General features: G+C 39.3%; 1 protein-coding gene across 4 annotated transcripts in view; it reads right to left on the bottom strand.

Annotated features, from left to right (window-relative positions):
* Positions 1-14,052: 14,052 nt before the first annotated feature.
* Positions 14,053-23,756, bottom strand: part of PDE1C (phosphodiesterase 1C) — a 198,448-nt gene continuing 188,744 nt past the window's right edge. For all 4 annotated transcript variants that reach the window (XM_088060783.1, XM_014258682.2, XM_014258683.2 and 1 more), the window contains one exon: positions 14,053-16,800. In XM_088060783.1, coding sequence (XP_087916909.1) covers positions 16,787-16,800 — 14 coding nt within the window. In that variant the 3' untranslated portion in view covers positions 14,053-16,786. The remainder of the gene's footprint in view (positions 16,801-23,756) is intronic.

Here is a 23,756-nt window from a genome sequence, read left to right as displayed (position 1 = left end):
ATTTTAGAAACCATAGGCACTCCCCATGAGTCAACAAGCTGAGTGATGCAGCTGACACTCCTGGAGAACAGGATGCTGCCCAGAGGGACCTGGAGAAGCTTGAGAAAGGAATTCATGTGAACCTCATGACATTAACAAGACCAAGTGCAAGGTGCTGCTCCTATGCAAGGTGCTGCACCTGGGCCAAACAACCTCTAGTATCAATACAAGCTGGGCAATGAACAGATCACATGCAGCCCTGCTGAGAAGGAATAGGGGTGCTGGTGGATGAGAGTCTGGATATGAAGTCCAGAAAGCCAACCATGTCCGAGGGCTGCATCACAATCTGGGCGGCCAGCAAGCTGACAACGAGTGATTCTACCCTTCTGTTCTGCTCTGGTAAGATCCCACCTGCAATGCCGAGTCCAGCCCTGGGGTCCCCAGCACAGGAAGAACATGGACCTGTTCAAGCAGGTCCAGAGGATGCCCAGGAAGATGTTCAGAGGGCTGGCAAACCTCTCCTATGAAGACAGGCTGAGAGAGCTGTGGCTACTTGTCCTGGAGAAGAGAAAGCTCCAAGACATTTTAGCACCTTCCAGTACCTAAAGCAGACCTACAAGAAAACGAGAGACTTTCTTCAAAGGCATGTAGGACAAGGGTGAATGGATTTAAACAGAGAGAGTAGGTTCAGGTTGGATATTATTATTGGATATTTGAAGGGTGAGGCACTGGAACAGTTTGTCCAGAGAGGCTGCAGATGCTCCATCCCTGCAAGTGTTCAAGGCCAGCCCGGATGGGGCCTTGCTCATGTGGAAGATGTCCCTGCTTATGTCAGAGGAGTTGGAATGAGATGATATTTAAAGCCCCTTTCAACCCAAACCATTCTCAGAGTAATGACACAAACCGTTCTCACACTAATGACAGAAGAATGATAACACAAACTATTGATAATAATGAAAGAAAAAAAAAAGAGGTTTCTCTTTCAACCTCTACAAGTAACCTAGTGCTGTCACTTGCTGTCCACAGGCAGAACACTCTTAGGTAAAGTGTCCCATGGAGAAGAAATGACACAGACAGAAAATGTGTTTGGAAAGACAATGTAATTTTGCACATATACATACATACATGGATACAATATATGCGGTATACAGCCTATTTGAGTAAAATATTTCAGGGTATTCTACAAGCAAAATACAGTCTTAGAAATTTCCTGGAGATAAATCACATTTCATAAGCAAAAAAGTGCTTTAAAGTGCATTCCTTTTAAAGTGTTTAGGCAGTGATCCAGCCGTGCTGCTGGAGTCACAAGTTCTGGTGATGGTTAAGGTTAACATCACAAATATGAAGCACAGACTACAAAGGATGAAAATAACTGAAACATGATGACATCAGAGTACTTGGGCAGTGAAGATGTCTAGCAAAATATTGTAAAAAGGTGTGAGATCTTGGAATTGCACTGGTCCTCTCTTAAGGGAGTGAGGGCATCTGTAGCACTGGGAAAACACTTTGGCTTTTTTCATGTGATAACCAGCCTTGATTTAAATGTGACTGTCATGCACCAGTGGTACATACACCAGTTGGTGCAGTTTTAGTGTTGAACCTGATTACAAACTTGTAGTGTATAATAGTGCTAATTAACAGTGAGCAAATTTTTAGAAATAGAAATAATAGAATTGGTAGGTGGCAGGGATACTTTAACAAAAATGCTTAGAACAAAAAGTGTTCAGATGGGTTTCTGTACAATAAATTTTGCTTCACAAACCTTGACACTTGTTGGAGGAGCCAACAGTGGTTTTCTCCATTTTTCCAAGGTCCTGATGCAAAGAATGTCAAAGGTACTGAGTTGTCATGGATTAAAAGAGGATGGCAACATATGATCTTAAGATGGGTAAATAAGTTAACAATGGGGGGAAAAATAAAAATGCACAAATAAATTTAAAAGCGTGATGAAAGGGTCAGGACTCATAGTAAAGAATGATTGTTGCTTCTGCTATTAAATGTGCTTCTCCAGAAGATGTGATTCGGAAAAGTTGTTGGTGGAAGAAGCAAGTGGGGAACAGAAATGAATAAAAAGTGAGCAATTAGGAAAGAAGAAGAAGCAGCAGCTTACTTCAGTGTAGTTGGCAAATCTACCAGTTCAGTGTTGGACCCATTTTTGCACCAATTTAGTGCAGAAAGATGCATATAGAGAGAGGCAACACTAATTCCATAATTCCACATGTGTACTTGGGCTAAATATTAATTGGGATTTTTTTATAGAGAATTCTACAGAAAGTATTGTTCAGTCCTCAAGGAGTTTCAAAAATTTAAAAAAAAAAATTTAAAAAAATTTTAAAAAAGGTACAACTTTAAAATCTATTCAGAAAGCATAGAAGTAAAACAGAAAGTGTAATTATCTTATTGTAAACTTTTTAGGTATACCTGCAATTTGGACAGTATGCAGTGCTTGTTCTCTCCTTTCAAAATTATATTAAAACCAAGAAGGATATCGGGAAGAGCAGCAAGTAAAATTAAAAGTAGAGTAGGTTTGTCTGTGAGAAAACTAAAGAGGACTGCAAAGGAACAGTTGAGGTAGCATGTAAATCACCAGGGGCTTGGGGAAAGAGGACAGAGAGCTATTTGCCACTGTTTCTCAAAGTGCAAAATCTGGGGGTGAGAGGACCTTTTTCACAAGGGACATGTTCAGCTGTGAAACTCAGTCCCATGGAACACTGTGTACTGAAAGAATGCATGGGACTATATTAATGCCATAAAAGACAATCAGTGTTATTTAACATTCAACAGAATTTAAGCAAAGAAGAATTTTAATGTTGTGCTATATGATTTTTTTCTAGTGAGTGAAGTGAGAGGACTCTTTGTACTCCAGCCTCCTACCTGCATCTTCCTGAATACCTATCGCACTGTGACAGAAGGACATTTATTCTCAGTACTGTTAGGCAAGAAAAATTTTCCCATGCTGTCTGAAATAGCTCTTGTTTTAACTGTGGTAGGCAGAAGGTCACATTGAGAACACCATAAGGAAACCAACAATCTAGGAAAGCATTGACTCAATTTGACAGAAGTTAAGTCACATACAATTACTTTGTGTACATAATTCTTTCAAGGTAACAGACCAATATTTTAATAATAAGTGAGCATATGATGCAATAATAAGGCTATTGAAGTAATTTCTAAGAAAATATCCATTATCTTGTATAATTAAGCCATACACGTAGTTTTACTTAGAATTGATGCTGCTGTCAATGTAGTGTGGCCTGTGCTATGATTCCACAATGTTCTCTGTCTGCCATTCCAGAAGAAACCTCTTTATCTCTTCCGCTATTTCCTATTCCAACACTGGGAAATATGTTGAATTTTCTTCATCCTTCCCCTCTCGTCAAACACCTTACCTCTCACCGGATGTTCCTCCAATTTCTTGTGTAAGGCAGGGAAATAGCCTCCTGGGTTGTGAGTAGGCCTCCTGAGATGATGCAGTTGAGGTTTGATGGCTGGTGGTGACAAAGGAAGAACAATGATGGTTACTGTGCCTAGCTTCCACTCACTTGTGGAGAAGAAATGGATTCCTCAGAAGCTGTATCCATCCCACCCAGCACAGCCTGTCTATGCCAAGGAAGGTTTCTCAGCCTGAGAGCCAGGATTCTTTTGGGTTAATGGGTAATTACAGACAGTTAGGAAAAAGTTCACAGAAAAAAAGGTTTAAAAATATAAATCATAAATATAGACGTAAAACTCTAAAATGAAACATAGGCATCTCCAAAATTGAAAGTAGGGCAATTAAGCACTACAGAATACTGGATCTTGAAATCATGTCCTTATTCTGACATTTCAGAAGACTACAGCAACACAGGAAAGAATATTCTCATGGTTAGAAAACAACAGTTTAGGCAGTAGATGAAACTGCCAAAACTAAATTAAGAAGCAACTTTATACTTAACTATCTACATATAAACAGTGAAACACTTCATTGTTTTCAAAATATTGTTGGTCAAAGTAATTTTAAGGCAACAAATCTGAATTGACATAATGTTTCCCAGAATTCAGGAGTAGGTGAATTTGCGGCATTTTGTCTGATTTTCCAATTAACAACAGGCCATTGTGAAAGTTGGAGGTGATCTACATATGAATCTGACCATTCTCAACCTCTTGACTCTGTTTATTTGAACCTACATCTTGCTTTCTTACCTCTTTGCACTGATAGACTGAAAAAAATAAGCATGACCATGATAAAAATATTTTCATCTTATGCTTAATTATTATTGGCAAAATAACCAATTGAATAATTAGTATGATAAGGATTTAAAAAGAAAAGTCATTGCTCTTAGCAGGAATCCTAAGAAGCTAAAAAGATTCCACTGTGGGAGCTAGCTAACATCAATTCAAATGCTACAACATTCCCACTCCCATCTTGCTAAACTCCTCAAGTGATTAATCATACCCTTAAATGTCTCAGGAAACAAAAAGCTATAGATTTTCTAAACTTTAGAAATGCACATCCAGATTTCTGCATAGTCATAATCCTTCCTGTTCTCAACTAGATTAGTTTCACTTTCATTAAAAGGTTGAAAATTAACCAGGAGAATTATTGTTCTTTGAGGCACATTTACTTTTCATATTAATTCCATTTTCTGTACTCAGCATGAATTCAGCCAAGCTGCTATTTTGTGTGTGGTGAAATGTCTATTGTTACCAGCAATTTTATTGGAGATTTAGCCAGAAGAGATTACTTTGGTAATAGATTTAAGGGGGTTTATCAAGAACAGTGACAGTACCATTTATCATCTTCATAGAGAAGTAGATAAAGGGGATTAATGACATTTAACTTAAAACTTCAGTACATCTATGATGGGGAGAAGATTCTGTCAGGACTCTGGAATTCTGCTCCCAGATTTCTCACTGACTCTTGTGTTACCTGGACTATAACTTTCACTCCAGTTTCTCTGCATGTAAAATGGGAATAAAAATTACATTACTTACCTCACAGAGTTTTTATAAGGGGCTTCAATAGGTTATGATTCTCACGACCTTCATGCCTGGAGTGATTTAAGTAGTTTTTTCTTTTTTTTTTTTTTTCCTTTTAATTTAGGGAAAATAATTATTTTTTAAGATCATGTCTATCATCAAGGCAATAAAAGTAGAGAAAACATATTTAGTAGCACAGTGTTGGTAGTGCCAGTGTAGACTAGAATTGTTACACAAGTAGCATCACACAGATAGACTGTGTGCTGTCCAGACACTAACTCAGCAAGGAGGCTGAGTGCATTAGACACTCTGTTTGTTCTGACCAGTGAGATGTGCAACCCACCACCTTATAAATGAAACCAGATTTGGCTGGGTAGTGTGCACACAATATGTCCTCTTAACCCTTCTTTGGTACAAGTCCTTCTTTGATTCTTGGAGAGATGCCAATGGATACAAACACCTGGGCCTACATATACATCACACCTTGATTTGCATACCAGATGAAAGAATGAATGCCAGAGCTGATGCTTAGTAGACAACTGCACATAAAAAATGAGCCCAGTCTGCTGGCAAAAATAATCTTTCCCTCTTTTGCAGCCTTTGTCACAGAAAGAGGTTTTCTGCTGTAATCATCAGAAAGATCTGCAGGACAGAGGAGCAGGAGAACCAAGCCTGTGTTTCATTAGAGTGACTCAAAATATGGTTTAAACTTGGAGAGACTCAGTCTCCTAAGAAAATCCTTGGTTATATAAAATTCACTTCCATTCAATGAGACACCTCAACGAAAGTTCAAAGACTTCTTGGTCAGTCTCTATGACATTAGAGAGCTCTCTTCTGTTGTCCCCTGTGGAGCCAGGAGTGGAAGCTTTAAGAAATGGGATGCAGAGATGTTACCAGAGTTCCAAGTGCATTGCAGCATCCACTGGTGTCCTGCCAGGCATGGGAAGAATTCTTTCCCACCAAGGGCCTGTGACCCATGAGACAGCTCCAGACTGAGGGAGAATAGGGTTTGGACATCTCCTGGGAGGTCTGACCAACCTGTGGGATAATGTGGAAGTGGATTTTTATCACATATTCAGGGAATGGTCAACCTCTAATGCTGGGTTCAAGAAGCAACTCTCCCCCGGGCAAATTTGCATTCATCCCTGGGGGATTTTTGCCTTCCTCTGCAGTATCAAACCTGACCACTGGTCAGGCTCCTCCAGTCCCTTTTGGTCAGGTTGCTGCCTGCTGCTCATGCACCATGAAGATAGCCTGTTGTGCCCCACATCCATTCTTCTTTTATCTTCTTCTTTTATGTGATTGTTACTGAAACTAATTATTCATTCTCTCCAGTTCTCTCCAGGAAGCAGGGTTTGCTTGGCCTGTGTTCCTTCTGCTGCCTTCTGTAGCTCTGTTAGACTGGCAGACTGCAAAGGATGTTTTTTCAAACTAAACTGAGATGCATCACCCAGCTCCTGGCTACACATGGGCATTGTGTTAATACTTGAGAGCAAGGGCTGTGAAATGGTTTCAGAAAAATAACAATACATCGACCAAAAAATAAAATCCTGATTCCAGCTGTAGCCTTTATATTATGCATCCTTGAAAGCAGTTTTGGTGCTGAAAAGCCCATGGCATTTCAGGCAAATGAAATTGCTTTTCACCATCTAAGTCATGGTGTGCAGGGAATAGAAACAGAAATAAATAGAAGGAGAAATAGAAACAGAAAGAAATAGAAATAGAAGTAGAAATAGAAATAGAAATAGAAATAGAAATAGAAATAGAAATAGAAATAGAGCATGTTCCATCTAGAATTCTGCATGACAAGCTAAGATCCAGGTCTGAGGGCTCCATGCTGGATTACAGCTCTCTGCAGTGCAGGTCCCAGGCCCACCCGGGAGACAGGGACAGAGATAAGCACACCAGGGCACAGGCAGGGACTGAAAGTCCCAGGCTGAACTGGAATCAGCCCTGGATCAGCCCTTGGCAGAAGATGGTGGGAGTCTTGGGTAAGGTTGGTCCCAGACACTGAGGCCTATGTGCACTTCCATGTCCCTAGACAGAAGTAGACCTCCAAATGTTTCCAAGCCACAGAAATGAAAATATGGTCAGTCAGTGATTGCAAGTAATAATAACCAGGGTACATCAATACCCTTGCTGTGCTTTCTCATCACACTTAGAGATCCTTGGAGATCCTTGGAAAAATGTTTAGTTCAACCTCTTTGAGCTCAGAAAAAGGAGTCATTCCAAGAGGCAGCAGATGTGTCCGTGGCCTCTTGGCTCCCTATGGTGCTGTGATAAGCTGTTGAGTTGCCAGTAGACTCTGGTTTCACCAGTGGTCAAGTCCAGACAGAAACATTGGCAAGGCTCTCTCCTATATGTGGCTGCCTCACTTCATAAAACTTTACCAGCTGTGTGACCTCCTGGGTAATTCTTCCTCTCTCACACTTAAAGCTGACAAAGGTACAGATTCAAAATACAGCAGTGAGGCAGACCAACCAACCTGCTGGCAAAGAGATGGATGGGATCATATATACACATGCCTTTATTTGTCACCCTTGCTCCTTTAAAAGTGATATTAAACAAAATATGAAAAGCTTGCCCTTTTAATTCAAGATGCTGAGTGCAATTTGCACAAAAAACAGCGAGACAATAACATTTACTCAATTAGAAAATTGTGTGCGTGGGGGTGTGTGTGTGTGTGTGTGGGTGTGTGTGTGTGTTAACAGCAGACTGTTTCTTAACTACATGTTTGTGGTTGCTTCCAGCAAAACCAAAACAAGATATACAGAGAGCACAGAAAAACAACAGAGTAATGGCTGTAAACAAAATATATCATCAGCACTGGCCTATATGCATGGAAAACATCGTATTATTATCTACTCCCCAGCACATAGTGTAAATAACTGCACAGAAAGGGCTGATTTTCAAACCATACCAGAGCAAGCAGATGGCTGTATAAGCCACAGTAACAGGGCATGGGTAAGAAGTTACCTGTGTTAAAATAGCCAAGTCAGAAAAACCTCTACTCTGTCCTAATCCAATTGGTGTCAAAACATACACTGTAGGTTGTAGGTCTCTAACAAAGAGATAAAACACAGGCTAGTAATTTCTGGAAGTGCCAGACAGAAGGCACCTTCCTATAATTTAATGTGGTATTCTCACAGTGAGTGTTGCTATTGAAAGCAAGGCATGACTGGCAACAAATCCACAGTGTCTTTTTACGAAAAAGGAAAACTATTAGGTTGATTACTCCCCTCTTTTGAAGGTGGATCCTCCCTACTGCTATTTTTCTAATCAAAACAGTTAATAGATCCCTGTGTAGGGAGATATATTTAAAGGGGATTAAATGTTATTATTACCAAACTAATGAAGAAACTGGGCACACAAAAATAATTTGAGCAAGGTTATTTAGCAAGTCACAGTGAAGGAAGGAACTGTACTTGGTAGCTGTGAGAGACTGGAAAGACTGATGTCTCAAGACATTTTGTGGTGCATGTATGTGAGGAAAGGGGCAGGTCAAGCCTTGCCCTGGCAAGGCAATGCACTACCCTGTACGCCCTACCCTCTGGAGCCTGTATCCCAGCCTGGCAGAACTCTCTGGAGACAATGCTTCTCACCCACCTCTGAAGCTCCTAATCAAAGTCCTGAGTGGCCAAATGACCAGAAATCCCACCTGGGGGAATGGGCCCAGGAAGGCCAATGGCCAAACACGAGGCAATCACGTCTTCACCCTACTGCCTCTTGGAATTTATATCTAAACACAACTGGAACTCAGAATTGTGTGCTTTTCTATACCTTTTCTATTTTGTCTATTTCTCTTTCTTCTTCTAATTCACTCTTCTTGGAATTTTCAGGTAACTTAAAATAGAATGGGTTTAGAATTTTCTAAGGGCCAAGTTAATGTTTTGAGAAATGTTTTATGCTGATTAAATGTTGCACTAAAACTTTCACAAAATTTCTCTGATTTTCTGAAGTTGCCAGTAAAGTTTATTTTGTTATTTTGACCTCTTGAGAATATCTTGTCGGTATTTCTCCTGTGCATCTAACTCAGAGTACATGAACAGCCCTAAACCCTGTTCAAAATCTCATTGAGCAAGTTGGGGCCTTACAGCTTTACGCCAAAACCTTCTCTTCTGCATTTATACCCCTGGCCTGCTTACTATAATGGTGGTCTGCAAGCTCAGAAGAGCTACCACAGACAAGGGATGTGCAATTTGATCTTTGCAGGTTCTCATTAACGGATCAATGGGTTGAAAGTGGGACAGAGTTGGAGAAATGGATGAAAAGTCTTGTGTAAGCATTGCTTATTAAAAATAAACAAAAGACCAATGCAAACATGCTAACAGGTATAAAAATGAGTTAGTTTTAATATTAGACCTGTTTACATCTCATGAGAATTATAGGAGTAGTGAGACATGAATGTTTAATTCCTCAATCTTTCCTTAAAACATTTTTCTTCAAAGAGCAAGACCTCTCCAAAGAGCAAGACCTCTAAATGCCACCTGCAAGAAAACTGATTGATCCAAAGCAGTAGCCTCTTTAGAAATATGCTCTGCCTAAGTGGGCAGCTTTACCTTTACCCTGTTTGCAAAAGTTATCAGTGGTGGATGGAGAAGGGGATAGAGATGATTTTGGTATTGAATGTTGAGACCAGCCTGACTCAACAGTCCCAAGGTTGAATATTCAAACAGTGTTTCCTGACAGAAACTGGCACCAGTGAGGATAGACAAAGTTCCCAATAAATGAACTTTGGATAAACCAACAAGTTACAGTACTGATAACTTGTGTCAAGTTGCTGATTTAAGGTCTGCTGAGCTGTGGTGTGCTGTTCTTGGTTTAGATACTCTCACAGATTGTGATTTCAGTCAAGAGAAAAGTAGAAAGGTGAGATTTACCTTTGAGTCCTTAAATAAGCTAGTTGAATTCTCTACCTCAGTTTCCCTATCTTTAGAAATTACATTGGTAATAACACTGACTTCTCCCAGGGTGTGAGTGGTGACAAATAACAGCTGTCCAAGCAACATTCCCACTATGCTTAAAAAAAAGCTTTATTATTACTAGGACTCTCTGGAGAGCCAGATGCTGAAAACTAAACAGCAAGCACCATGCCTGCATCAGATGTAAAAAGCATGAAAAAAGAAAAAAGAAAAAAATTAATCCTTCTACAACTTGAATTCAAATGCAGGGGAGATCTCATTGTTTATAGTTGGTTAATTGGTAACATACAAAAACTCAGAGAAAAAGTGGAAATGTTGAAAAATGTTTTAGACCACAAGCCTCTTCTTTCAAATCAAAAACTAACAATAAATACATATTGTTAAAAATTAGTTTCAGAACAAATGAGAATACTTGCTATTACTTGGTGTCATTTATTTTGGTTTTCCATTTTTTTCCTTATGAGTTTTAACAAGCCAAATAGGTTTTTCCATTACTCTACCCACTCAGTCCCATGAGCAAACTTGTGCCAAGTTTTGTTTTCAGCCTGCAATTTAACTTGCTTTCTATTTCCTGAATATAAAACATTCTTCCTTGAAAAATGTTAGAGCACAGCAGTCTTTTGTTTATCTTATTTCAGCTCAAGACATCTCTATTATCGGTTCTGCTTATATAAACATATTCTAAAGTTTATTATCAACCTCATACATGGAATTCACTGCAAAATGCCAGCTGAGAAAAAGTTATTTTATAAGACTAAGATCCTTGAATTTGGTTAATTTCCCCTTATTGCTCCTACCCAGAGGTTTAATATTTCCTAACTTTATTTAAAACCTGTCACTGTAGGGTTAACAGAGCAGTGAAATCTACTGTCATAGATAACCCACCGCTCCTCCCTGCTGAAGGTAGACAGTGCACTAGGGCAAGACTTTGAAGTCAAAAAAAAAAGAGACATAGTCTCTCATTTCTAAAACTCATGGTGGTGTAATCAGCTCCTACCACAACAAAAGAAGGTAGCCCCATGCTGATGCACTGCCTGTGTGTGGTGAGCTGTGCATGTTTTTGTTGTTTAGTCTTTGTCCCCAGATGCTGCTTGGGATGAGCAGAACTTTGCATGCAATGTCCTTTGATTTCAGTGCCACTAAAAGGGTGATCAGGTCCTAAGTATTATTTTGCACCAAGTTTATTTGCAAATGCAAAGACTTTTGTCTCTCAAGTAACAATAAGGAGAAGAAAAGGGTAGTGAAATATTAGTGTGAGAATCTCAGCCTGTAGAAAACCATAAGACCTGGTAAAAACCTAACAAGAGCACTACAAGAACAACAGTAAGGATTTTTTTAAATTGCATATAAAAGTGTACCAAAATATCACCCAAGCAAGAAGAAAAGCAAAATGCTCACTCTGTTATTCTACTGCTAGATTTTATCACTAGAAACCTCAAAGGCCATTAGTAATTTAGTCTGATAGGTGCACTCCTACAACCACCAGCAAAGACAATGGAATTATGTATATTCCTTCTGCCACTGGGTAGCATCTAAACTCAGAGTGTTATAATACATATGTTCTTGGAAGAGACCAAAATAATACAAAATGCCAAGAGTGTACTATGAAACTTGTGAGTGTGTGTTGTCTTGCGCTTAAGTATAAGGGTAAATAAATTTGCTAAAACTGAGTTTCAGGTCCTCAGCCAGCTTGCAGGGAAATAGTTCTGTTTTATTCTACCCGGTGGTTAAGTCCACAGAGCAGGGTGAGCTGATGCCTCAAAACAGGCCTGCATCCTGGTCCTGCTTGGGTACAGACCAGAATCCTCTGTGCTTACTAGGGATCAAAAGAGATGTTTCAGTGGCAGGAAAGCAGTCTCTTTGAGTGGAAATGCACAGAGAGTGTTTAATTTTAACAGAAAATAATGGCATTGGCAGTGGTCACCTGCACTGCTTCTGTGCTCATCTTGCTTTTTACACAGTAGTCAGACATGAAAAGGGGTATCTGGGATCACAAAACTTGTCTACCCACGGAAGCAGGAGAAGCCCCATACTTGGATGCACAACTGACACTTCTCTGAGACTGAGAAGGCCTGCTCATGTTGTGGGTAACACAAGTGGGAAGATCCTTTGTACTCACTTCAGAGGGAGATGAATTATGAAAAGTTAAAGCACAAAGTTTTTTCCTCCTTTCTATCTGGCCAGCACTGATGTCAGGTCCCTGGAGTAATTTTCCTGTAGTCAGTGCCATTGGGTTCCTTCTCTTCCTGAGCCAGCATGTTTCTGCTTCCGAGTGATGATGTTCAGACACCATGCCAGTAAAGCTCTGAGATCACCACTGGATCAACATATGAAAGCAAAGTATCATTCTGTTTTTAATTAATAAGTGAGGCGATGGGTTTAAATAGTGTAAAAGAAAAGGACTTGATAATGCTTTCATTTTCTGAGTATAAATGGCTAATCTGTGGTATAGATCATCAAAGGATGAGGAATTTCATTATTTCAAAATGAAATGTGAAGGAAAAGGAGAAAATAAATATTTAAGACCATCTCACAAGCTCCTGGAAATAAACTGTTTTATTCTATTTAAAGGAAAATAAGTACTATACTTCTCAGGTTCCACCTTTACTAATTTGAATAGGCTATTTTGCTTTTCAACTGAAAGACAGATTTGGGAGCCATTGTAGAAATTGCAAGGATTACAAACAAATTCAGGTAGCATTTACCTTTAGCTAGGTGAGCTTATGGTCTTTCTGATTTCAAAGCAGCATAGCATTATCAGCCATATAATTTGAAATATATTTGCTTCCAGACTGAGCTTATAAGACTTTGTTAGGTACACATGCAAACATTTTTATACCCAAAGAATAGTTTGCAAAATACCAGCATACACCTTTCCTCTCTAGCATAACCAATTACATTTTGGAAAGCTTCTGTCCAACCACAAAATTTATGCTTGAAAAAAGAAACACCTAGAAAAAGGTATTTGCCTCCTTAATTCACCCATCAGGAATCAGGTCCCCAAACGTCAGATTCATTCTGATGCTAAATATCCTACTGTATAAATAGGAATGTGTTTACTCCAGCCTGAGCTATACAAAAGGCTGTAGCTAGGTTCAGTCTGCTTAGATTGTCAAATCTGAAATGTTTTAAATCTCTCTAAAATTGCAGATTTTTTTTTTTTTTTATTTACTGCCTATTTTATTACCAGGAAAAAATAAAAAGGTTGGCTTCCCTTATCTATATTTTTTTTCAAACTTGGAAAATATTAGTGGCATCCCTAATCTGTTGCTCTTTGAGCCATTTAAATAATTAGCAGGATGCAATGAAACACTAGGTCCCTGGTGAGACACTAGAGCAGGTTGCCCAGAGGGGCAGTAGATGCCCCATCCCTGGAAGCATTCAGGTTGGATGAGGCTCTGAGCAACCTGACTTAGTGGAGGATGCACATTGCAGAAGAGTTTGGAATAGATGGCTTTTATATAATCCTCTATGTCTCTTTCAACCCAAACTATTCTAATACTATGATTCTCTGAGAACATAATGACACTTTTTTTTCTACAGTGTGCCCAGGAATTCAAGCACTATGTGACCATGACTCCAAGGTCTGCTAGTTCCCTGATAATGGAAGTCCCAGATAAAGAACAAAACACTGATACTTGCAATGGCATCCTCTCTGTTTTAGGAGGGGAAAGTGCCTGGATTCTTCCTCTCAAACTATACATCAGTTTCTGGGAAGCAGAAGACATGTAATGCTCTTTCAGCTAGGCAGAACTTTCTGAGAGCACCAGCAGTCTCTGTGTAGATGTGAAAGAATGTCATCTTTATCACACAGCTTCCTAACCTGTGCTGGCTTCTGCAAAAAGCACTCTGGCATCAGGAGACTCCTTTGTGCTTACAAATGGGCGCTCCCACATAATGCTGTAAAATTTCAGCACGAGGCAAATGGTATGGACCCAATACTTGCAGAATCTCTGGCCTATTCATTCCTTGTGTAGTTTTATTGAGGATGGAAAAGAAAGGCATCTGAAAACATAATTTCTATACACCTGGGGAAAGTTAGGTAAAGATGTAAAACCAGAAATCCTTTCTCACACTATAAACATAGGCCATTAGCTGATGAACACCTAATCTTTTTCCAGTTTCTGATAGATTCCTTTGTGGAATAAAATAAGAGAAAGCAGCTATGTATTTTTTGATCATTATTTTTTATTATATTTTACACATTTGCACAGTGGCTGATCTCTAGTTTAACTGGGAGGTGTCTAAACATACCATACTTTGGCCCATGATGCACCAGCACAAGGCTGCAGAGTGTTTCAGGAGCATAAGGGGGAAAAGTAAGGAGGCAACCCTATAATAGATGCTTTCACCTGGTCCAGTCTCTTTGTAGGGTTTTGATTTCTAGATTTCACTTTCACTTTATGTATTTTCGCAGCTAATAGATTTCACTTTTTTAAAATTACAACAAAAACAATCTAAAAATTACTAATAATCCACTGTAGTTTACACAAATAGAAGGAGGAGACTGTAAGGTCTATCTCTGTCTGTGTATTAAAAAGCATTTTCCTGTACGCTGGTATGCTGCGATCGGTAACTTTCCCTGTAGCATCTCTTCTAGAATGGCAAGACTGATTTGCAGCCCCCAAAAGACATCAAATCTACCACTTCCTTTATTAGCTCCTGCTAATGGTGAATAACTCTAACAATCGAGGAAAACTGTTTTCCAGCCTGATTTCACACCTTTGTGCCTGTGCAGGGAGGGAGGGAGGGAGGGAGGGATAGTTTTTTTCAAAAAATGTTATTTTTCTAGTGTGCATAATCTAAGGCATCTTCAGCCACTGTAAAAGGTAAGAGTAACTTAAAAAATCAGACTAAATCACTCTGCACCCCTGACCAAACACTGGTAAGAGTGTATTTTCCCTGATTCCATGAAGAACAAAGCACAGACTGCCACCACTGTAGTATTTAGTTCAGCATTATTATTTCATGAGTGCACCTTCAAAGAACCTGCTCAGGGCTGGAATTCATATTCTGCTAGTCTCATTGGGGCTGAATGCTTATGGAGGAGGGGAAACAGGAATCAAAAACCGCTAAGAGGTGACACAGCCTGTCCCAACATGGAATGCACTCAGAGTTGATGGTGGAGCCACTGTCCTCCCAGCTCTTCACTTTCCTCAGAAATTTACACCAGAGCTACTATTGAACCACAAACTCACAAATGGGAACACTATGTCCCCTTATATTTCATTTAAATGAGCTGGTTCAGTGAAGCCAATTGAGAGTTCTAAAAACTTCAATAATTATTTTTGTTCTTCTTTCTGAAAACACATGATTGAAGTGCAACGTTTTCACAGCATGAACATAATTTAAATTTCTGTCTTTGAAAAAATTCGAACTGGAGTACAAAAAATAACCCTTAAAATATCTCTAGCCTCAGTAATGAAAATCCCAGATACTAAACACTCTTAAGCAAAAATGTGTCCACTTTTAAAATGGATTTAATCTGACCTTACTGCTGTAATTTTAGATAGTGTCACAGGATGTTTCTCCCTAGATATGTAGTGCTTAAGAAGAAACAGAGACTCAAATTCTGGTTGCAAAGTTCTGGGCTTTTGAACATGAAAAGGAAATACTAAAGATTTACTATCTTCCTAAGCCACTGTTTTGCATGTGAAAAAATAGAAAAGATTCATGACAGGAGTTTGATTCCTTTAAAAATACATATATGAATAATACAGCAAGATCTTATCCTGAACAGCAAGCTGTTCAGCAAAAAAAGTTGTATGTATATGTATGTACATGTCTTGACTTCCATATAAACATGTAAAATTGCTTGTAATTAGATGAATTCCAATTAAGATCCCAAGCCAGAAAAACAAATGTGCTTGATGTTCCTCATACATTCTTATTTTGGTTTTTTTTCTGTCCATCCTTATACAACAATGCTTTTCCTTTTCATTGGACTGTCCATTCAGTCAATGATGACAAAGCAAACTGAGATGAAAGTAAAAATTGGTCCATGTGATTCCCTGATGCTCCTCTCCTAGATCTTCAGGTTGGACAAACAGCTATTACTAGTGGGCCATGAAAAAATGTGGGAAACAGATAATTTTCTGCAATATCAAGTTATGCAGGCACATCACACCATACATTAATACATGTTCAGAGTCTGACAACAAAATTTTCCCCAAGAGAATATTGCTTTCATTGGTTATTCCTTTCCTAACTGCAAAAAGAACAAAATCAAGGGTTGAGGGAGTCTGACTGCTGTTTAGAAAGAAAATTTTTTTTATCATTGATATAATTTTTTATCATTGATTATCATTTTTTATCATTTATTATCATTTATCATATCATTACCTGTGAAAGATATCAAATCCCAAGAAATGGTCAAATGGCTCTACAAATTCACTGTTCTTATTAATAAAATCTTCTACAGGGGTAAAACTGATATCAAATTCTGTCTACTAGCAATTGGAAAAGGCTTTCAGTGAAAAGAAAAAGTGAATTATTATCAAGGAATTTTTGGTTTAGTTGGGTTTTTTTTATATTCTTTTGTATCATCCTAGTGTTGGTTTCACAAGCTGAGGCACAGCAAAGGGCAAAAACAGCATCTGAAGAATTTGCTTGACCTGTCCAGAAAAATGGAACTGTTTACATCATGAAATCACAATTTGACCTTCTAACAAAATAACTTCCAGAAAAAACAACAATAAAAAACATACATACAAGAACAAACAAACAAACAAAATTAACCAAAAAAACAAGACCCCCCACCCTTGAACCCAGAGTCATCAGCTGTGAAGTAGCCAGTGAGAGAAGTGTTTCAAAAGTCGTTTAATGCCTTTCCCAGAAACTGGTCTTTGCAGGAGTAGGAGAACAGGAATGAAGAAGGTCAGAAAAAATGATGAAAGAGATTTGCAGTCTCTTTTTTTAATGTATTTTTACTCTTCCGTATCTGGAAAAAAAAAAATAAAAAAAATAGAGAAGTGTCAAATACTGCCTTTCTCCGCTTTGTCCAAGGGGTAAGTAGTAGGTAGTCTGGGAAAGTAAAATAAGGGTATCAGTTTAGACAGCCTTATTCTCTGCAAGCACTGAAGCTTTGCTTAACTCTTGAAAAGGGTACAGGGTGAGGCACGCCAAGGCAATACCTCTTACGGGCACAACTGGAAATACCATTCTGTCCTAAACAAATTGAAATCTTTTATGATCAGACTAATCCAGCTAGAATTCAAACTTAGGAATCAAAAAGATCACAAAACAGAGTCCAGCATGCTCAGATCAAGAGATTTTAATAGGTTTCTTTGCTGTAGGGCTTTCTGATCATCTTTGATCAACAGCTTTTTCAGTACCTTTTTGCTTATGAAGGCAAGGATATTGTACATGTGGTTTGAAATTAAGAAAAGGCTCCAAACACAAAAGAACATTACATTTTAAAAGCTCCTTTCTCCCACTGAGTTTTCAGTGAAAATCACAGCTTTAAGTATGGAGAAGCAACAAAGATGTAACAAAATATGTGCATTTTAAAAGCTGCTTGATGCCTCTGTCAAACATTTATAACCCCTTGGCCTCATAATTAGGCTGCATTTGACTAATATTATCCTGAATGTACAAACATAACTGTTTTCTGTGTAGCTATACTACATGTGCATCTTCACAACAAACGGATCTCCTTGAGAAAGTATAGACAAGGAAACCTTTGTGTTATTTCAAGTGAAAATGGGCTGTTTCTAATTGAAGAGGACAGCCTATTCAATTTGTCTCATAACCATCTCTAGAAATCCTCTGGAAAAGTTTCAGATAGGAACATTAATGTTTTGCCCTATATTGGCTGTTCTAACCAGCTCGCTGATTGCACCAGGCACCCTGTTTAGCTTCTGTTATTCTGACAATGCTTATATCAGCAGAGTTTGAAAGTGCATTTCAAAGAGTGTCTCAACCAAGGAGATTCAGCCCAAGGAGAGATGAATTTACCTGTAGGGCTGGGCATGCCTTGGAAGACATTATTGCATCAAAATATATTTTGGTCCCTTTCAGGAAACCAATTTATTTTGTGCTCAATAACATACTGACTTCTTTCTTTTTTTTTTTCTTTTTTTTTTTTAAATGGTATTTGGGCAAAGGAGAAAAATGCCTGCCAGAACAGAGATCTTTGCTGCTGGATTGCATTGTCTGTGATGAATATATACAGTGGCTGCACAGATCTACTAGTGAGTTGGTATCTTCTACCACAAAGATAGCAGGGGAACCTTTCCTTTCAGGATAGTCCCCTGTAAATTGCTACTATAAAATCTTGCTCACTGATGCAATTTGACAACACCATTTTAAAGAATAAGGCTTTCAGCATTTTATTGGATTTATTTAGACTGAATTGTCACATTTCCAGCATAATCTACAATAGGCAACACTAACAGCCATAACAACACTATATTTCTGTGATGTTTCCCAACTAAAATATTCAGTCTGATTTACTGTCATTAACAGGATCGTAATAATCCTGTGACACTTTTACTTAGCCACATTTTTAAGAGAAAAGACTGACCAAGAAGGAAGGGTAATAATTTGAGGCAGGTGGACTAAATAACTTACTTGAGCAGTATTTCTGAACTTCTTAAAGGATTTGCTGAATAACAGCAGGGATCTGAAACAGAACTCAGAATTCCACCTAACACATGCTGCTCTTCCTATGCCATCCACACTTACAAGAACTTTAACCCCTCCCATCCCTGCTAATGAAGCAAGGAAAAATGCAGCTTTAGTGAGCATGGTGACCAGGGGGAAGCTCAGCACTCCTGGGAAGCATAGAAATACCACAAGCTTTAGCTGAGGGCTAGAGGCTGGACTCAGGCCTCTTTCTCTCTGGGGGATCATAGGGCAGACGGCTGTGGTTTTGGTGCTGTACTGCTGTTGCCCAAAGGATTTGCTGCCACTGCCGAGTTTTGTCCTTCACTGCTTCTCCTTACCATGGGTGAGTCTCTGCTAGCAAGAGTGGTCATTGAACTGGGACCTTTCAACACCCAATCTCACTGGGGGGGACCCTCACCATGTACTTTCCTCACGGGAAACTCAGAACCCCAACCCCTTTTCCCTCTCTGGAGGGAGCATCTCCCGGCTGCTTGCAGGAGTCTGGCTGCTGTGGATATCCCCAGGACATCACACAGGAGATATGAGAGCCAGGAGAAAATCTGAAACAACACTCTACTCCACCTTCTCTCTCGTCCCAGGCTCATCCTGCCCCTGCTGTTTTCTGCCATTAATTTGGGTTTTTTTTGCTACACTTTAACTCAACACCACTCATCCACCTGGATTCCTGGGGCTCCTGCCACGGCTTTGAGGTTTTTGCTACACTTTGCCACCTTTGCAGTTGTCTCTGCTGTCTCGGCTGTTAAGCCTGCTGCTCCAAGGTTCCTGCTATGGGCCAGCTCACCACCCGGAGAGGCACTGAGACCAGCTGCTCCCCATAAAATTCACAAGGGGAGCCCCTTTTCCCTCCCTCTCGCCACCAGAGCCTCCATTGCCCATGTGGGGAGAGGCGGCCAGGCCCGCGCCACAGCGCCCCCTGCTGGCACGGGGGAGTCATCGCACCCGCCCTGCCTGGCCGGGAGCCACCAGCGCCCCCTGCCGGCTGTGCCCGGAACTGCACCGGAGGGGAAAGTGCCTGCGGCCCAGAGAAGGCGTCACTGGGCTTGTGCTGCTGCTCCTTCTGCTGCCCTTGTGGTTGTTTGTCTGCCTTGTTATACATATATAGTAAAGAGCTGTTATTCCTTTTCCCCTTATCTTTGCCTGAAAGCACCATAATGCCAAAGTTACAATAATTTGGAGGGAAGGAGTTATATTTTCCATCCCAGGAAGGTTTCCGTCTTCCTTGGCAGGCACCTGTCTTTTAAACCAAGAAAGACACCTCCCAGTGGCATCCAGTGCTAGGTCAGGCTATCAGAACAAGACCAAGACCAAGCCCTATGGTTTTCAAATAGCATTAAAAGAAAACCCTCTTTTCTCTCCTTAAAAAACAAATGCTGAATGCAAACTCCAGGACAATGTGGACTAAGGATTCTTTGGTCAGGGGTTTTGACATTTTTTTCACAAACTATTTAGCCTGCTTGAATCCCTTTGAATGAAAGTGTTTGTGAGGTTCTTGCATGGTCCCTGTTTTCTCTGCTCAAATTTCTGAAGCATTATAACCATATTAATTCTGAAGGAGGCACAAGATGACAGCACAATTATCCATTACTATACTATTGAAAATATAGGGGAAAAAATGAGAGGTTATCTCACTTTTATTAAACTCAGATTCTCTTGTCACATTGCAATAAACGTGTGTAACACAGACTGTCAGTGTTACATCCTAAAATAGCAGATAGCAAAAGGGTTGCAGTTGAAGGAAAGTTCAATACACAAAGTTCATATGCTATGACTCTTTAGCCTAGAAACAGAGCTCCAGAGAGAGTCTAATAAAAAGTAAATGAAATTATTAGTGGCACCAAGAATGTGAAAGGGAACAATAACTGTTTCTCACAACCCAAGAAGAAATTTACCATACAAACTTGTCAAACAGTAAATTTGAGAAGAATAAAAAGATATGATTTATCACATAATGCCTAAGTAAATTTTGAATTATGTTGCCACAGTTCCCAGTCCACAAAAGTATCAGAGCTCCAAAGATAATTACACAAAGTAATGGAAGAAAAATCCATCAGAGTGTATCCAAGTCAGAGATTTGACCTCTGCCTTGGCCCTCTAGAACACAGAAAATGGTAGTGGGGTATGCCCATTGCTCTGATTTTGGTTTTTGTTCATTAAGATTTCTGCTGTGAATGTTGTCATGCAGGTGATGGACAGCTAAAAGGACTTTTGGTCTAGCCCAGTAAGGTTGTTCAAGTGTTCATAGCAAAGCTGACATGCTGTTTGAAAGTAGCTTCTACCCCTACTAATTAAAAGCATAGGTTTTTAAAAATGAGATTATTTATTGCAAGCTCTGCTCCCCCACCAGAACCCAGCTACATCCAGCCACTGAGTGAAATGACAAAGAAGTTGCAAATTCTTGTACAGCCTTTGATATCATAAAACAATTACTACTGATGCAGTGCACAATGAGGTGAAATAGTAGTCTGAGTAACTGCATCTCACACAATCAATAATCCAGTCTTTCTCAAAGACTACAAATTACAGAAGTATTTGCAGTTACTGAGACAGATCACCAAATCTGCCACTTTAAATTCCTTTTTAATTCCTTTGTGGACTCACTCAGCATCCTGCAGGATGTAAAGGAATGACCATTTTTCTTCGTAAGCTTTTTCCCCCAAACCGGGGTATTTCTTTTCTCCCTGAATGCTAAAGTGATAGCATTAGTCATAATCTGCAGCTTTTCCATCTGAAAAACACCATTGAAGGTATTTCCACTGCTCAAAATAAAAGTAAGATGTTGAAATCTAAGTACTCAGTTCTCAGCACTGGATGGCCCTGTCTCCGATTAAACCCACTTGAAACCTTTTCAAATATAATTAAGACCATGAAGAAATAAGTTCTGTATAGTTATGGTATTTTCTTTCTTCCATTGCACCAGAGATGCAATGTTATGAGGGTTAAGAAGCAAAGTGTGGAAGATCAATGAAATAATGAAGAAATATGCATCATAAGTTATTTCATTTCTGTTATCAGTATGTCTAATGGATGAGAAATTTTGGAGTGATTATTTTTTTCAAAGAAAATAAAATGCTATTTGAAGGTGCTTGCATTCTCTCTAAAGCAAGGGAAAACAGGAATAAATGCTCTCGGGAAAAAGTTTTGAATACTTGTTCAGAAAGTGAATTTAAATAACATCACTCCAATTTAGCACATGACTCAAGTGCATAACATTAATTTTTCTATGAGAAGAAATAGCGTTAGCATAGAAAGTATCCTGGTTTTGGAGCTTTTGCACATAATTGTGCCTAAATCATTCATTCATGAAATCAAACAATTTCTAGTCCCTTTCACACTGATGTTGAGTTTTATGTTTGCTTGACAGCTTGCATTCCACTTGACCTAGGATAACATCAGTGATGAAAGAGATTAGTTTTGGTTTAATATTTGCCTACCACCATATTATGAATATATATAAAAGCAGATAAAAATATAATGAATACACTGTCAAAGGTTTGGTTACACCAAGTAATGACTGAGTTTCCTGAATAAAGCATGTAGGAAAGAAATTAGATACTTACTATATAAAGCCACCTAGAAGATTAGGTGCAAAAACTTATTCTATATTTGATAATCAAACATAATTCAAACATCTGCATATGTTTAGGGTAGAAGCTAGATCATTGTTTTCATAAAGAGATGTTCCATTGTGGTTGGAAACAAAAACCCCAGTCTTTTTCTAGGAGCAAGGGGGATGAGTTGTGCGGTGGGTTGACCTTGGCTAGACACCAGGTGCAACTCTACCACTCCTCTCCTAAGCTGGACATGGGGAGATAATATATAAGGAAAGGATCATGTTTTGAGATAAGGGCAGGGAGAGATCATTCACCAATTACTGTCTCAAATAAAACATACTTGACTTGGTAAAATGAATTTAATTTATTAATGAAAACAGAGTAGGTTAATGTGAAGTAAAACCAAATCTTAAAACAAATCTTTCTCCTACCCCTCCCTCCTTCCTGGGTTTAACTTTATTCCTGATTCTCTCCCTATTCCTCCACATGGCACATGGGGACAGAGAATGGAGTTTAGAGTCACTTTCTCAAACACTGTCTCTGCCACTCCTTCCTCCTCATGGGGAGGACTTCCCACGCACTGCTGATGGGCTTGGCCTTGGTGGGTGGGTCCATCTTGGAGCTGGCTAGGAGTGGCTCTGTCAGACATGGGAGAAGCTTCAGCGGGTTCTCAGAGAAGCCACCCCTTCAGCCTTTCCCACTGTCAAAACCTTACCATGCAAGTCAAACACAATCTTCCACAGGAAGGTGGATAATCAAAGCCAACAAAGTTTTCTGCCAAATAGGTGAATTCAAATTCTGTAATAAGCACTGGGCTTCTTTGGCTGAGTGACTAAAACAAAAAATTAGGATAATGCGTAGCTCTGGGTCAGACACAAGGAATTGATGCGTTTCTCACATGGCAAAATAAATGTCTGTTGGAGACTGGGGTTTTTGAGGGGGAAGTGGGGTGGATAGAGAGAAAACAAAAGATCAAGCTGAGCTTTTCATCTAACTAAAAAAAACTCTTATGTTTACCATTTACTTAATGCTGGATAAAAATGGGAAACACCATTTCAAAGCAATTTCAAAGCATTTCAAAGCAAAAATTCTCATTTGGATTTTTTCAATATGTCTTCAGTTTTTGACAATCACTTGTTTTGAATTAGACTTAAGCTCCTAAACACTTTAGCCTGACTCAAAAAAACCCCACTTTTCAACTAATAACACTTGTTGATTTTCTTCTACATTTGTTATTGCCTGGAAGTGCCAGGATTTGAAGTTAAGGAAAGAAGCGGTTTAGAAGGAGAGAAAATAATGAATTTCCTAGTGATGGATCAATGAATGATTATAAGTAATAAAGATTACACTTTTCAGTCACGAGTATCTGGGTACCTGCGTGTTGCTTTCTCTTTTGGGGTGGGATGCCACACCTCATAGGAGTTCTATCTGGTTCCTGTAGCTGGTATGGTCAAATTGGAAGCTAGTTGTTCTGTGACTTGTTGAAGACACAATCTAAATGTCAGCAATGTCTCTTTTGAGGAGTCATTTCATATTCTTCCTTCTCCTCATGAGAAGACATGATCTTGTTTCTCTTTCAGGACTAAGTGTTGCATCCAGAAAAAGAAGCCTGATTGTCCCTGTACCAAACATAATTCTTGCAGCTGGACGCAAGGAGGACTTTCATCCTGCTGAAGTGGAAAATTTCTATACTTCATCACACAGGCAAATTTTCCTA

Source organism: Pseudopodoces humilis, chromosome 1 (assembly GCF_049639895.1).
Source record: "Pseudopodoces humilis isolate 2021_Gansu_Grassland_sample_001 chromosome 1, ASM4963989v1, whole genome shotgun sequence".
NCBI classification, from domain to species: Eukaryota; Metazoa; Chordata; class Aves; order Passeriformes; family Paridae; genus Pseudopodoces; species Pseudopodoces humilis.
Note: the sequence above shows the minus strand (reverse complement) of the source record. Positions and strands in the feature narration are given on the sequence as shown.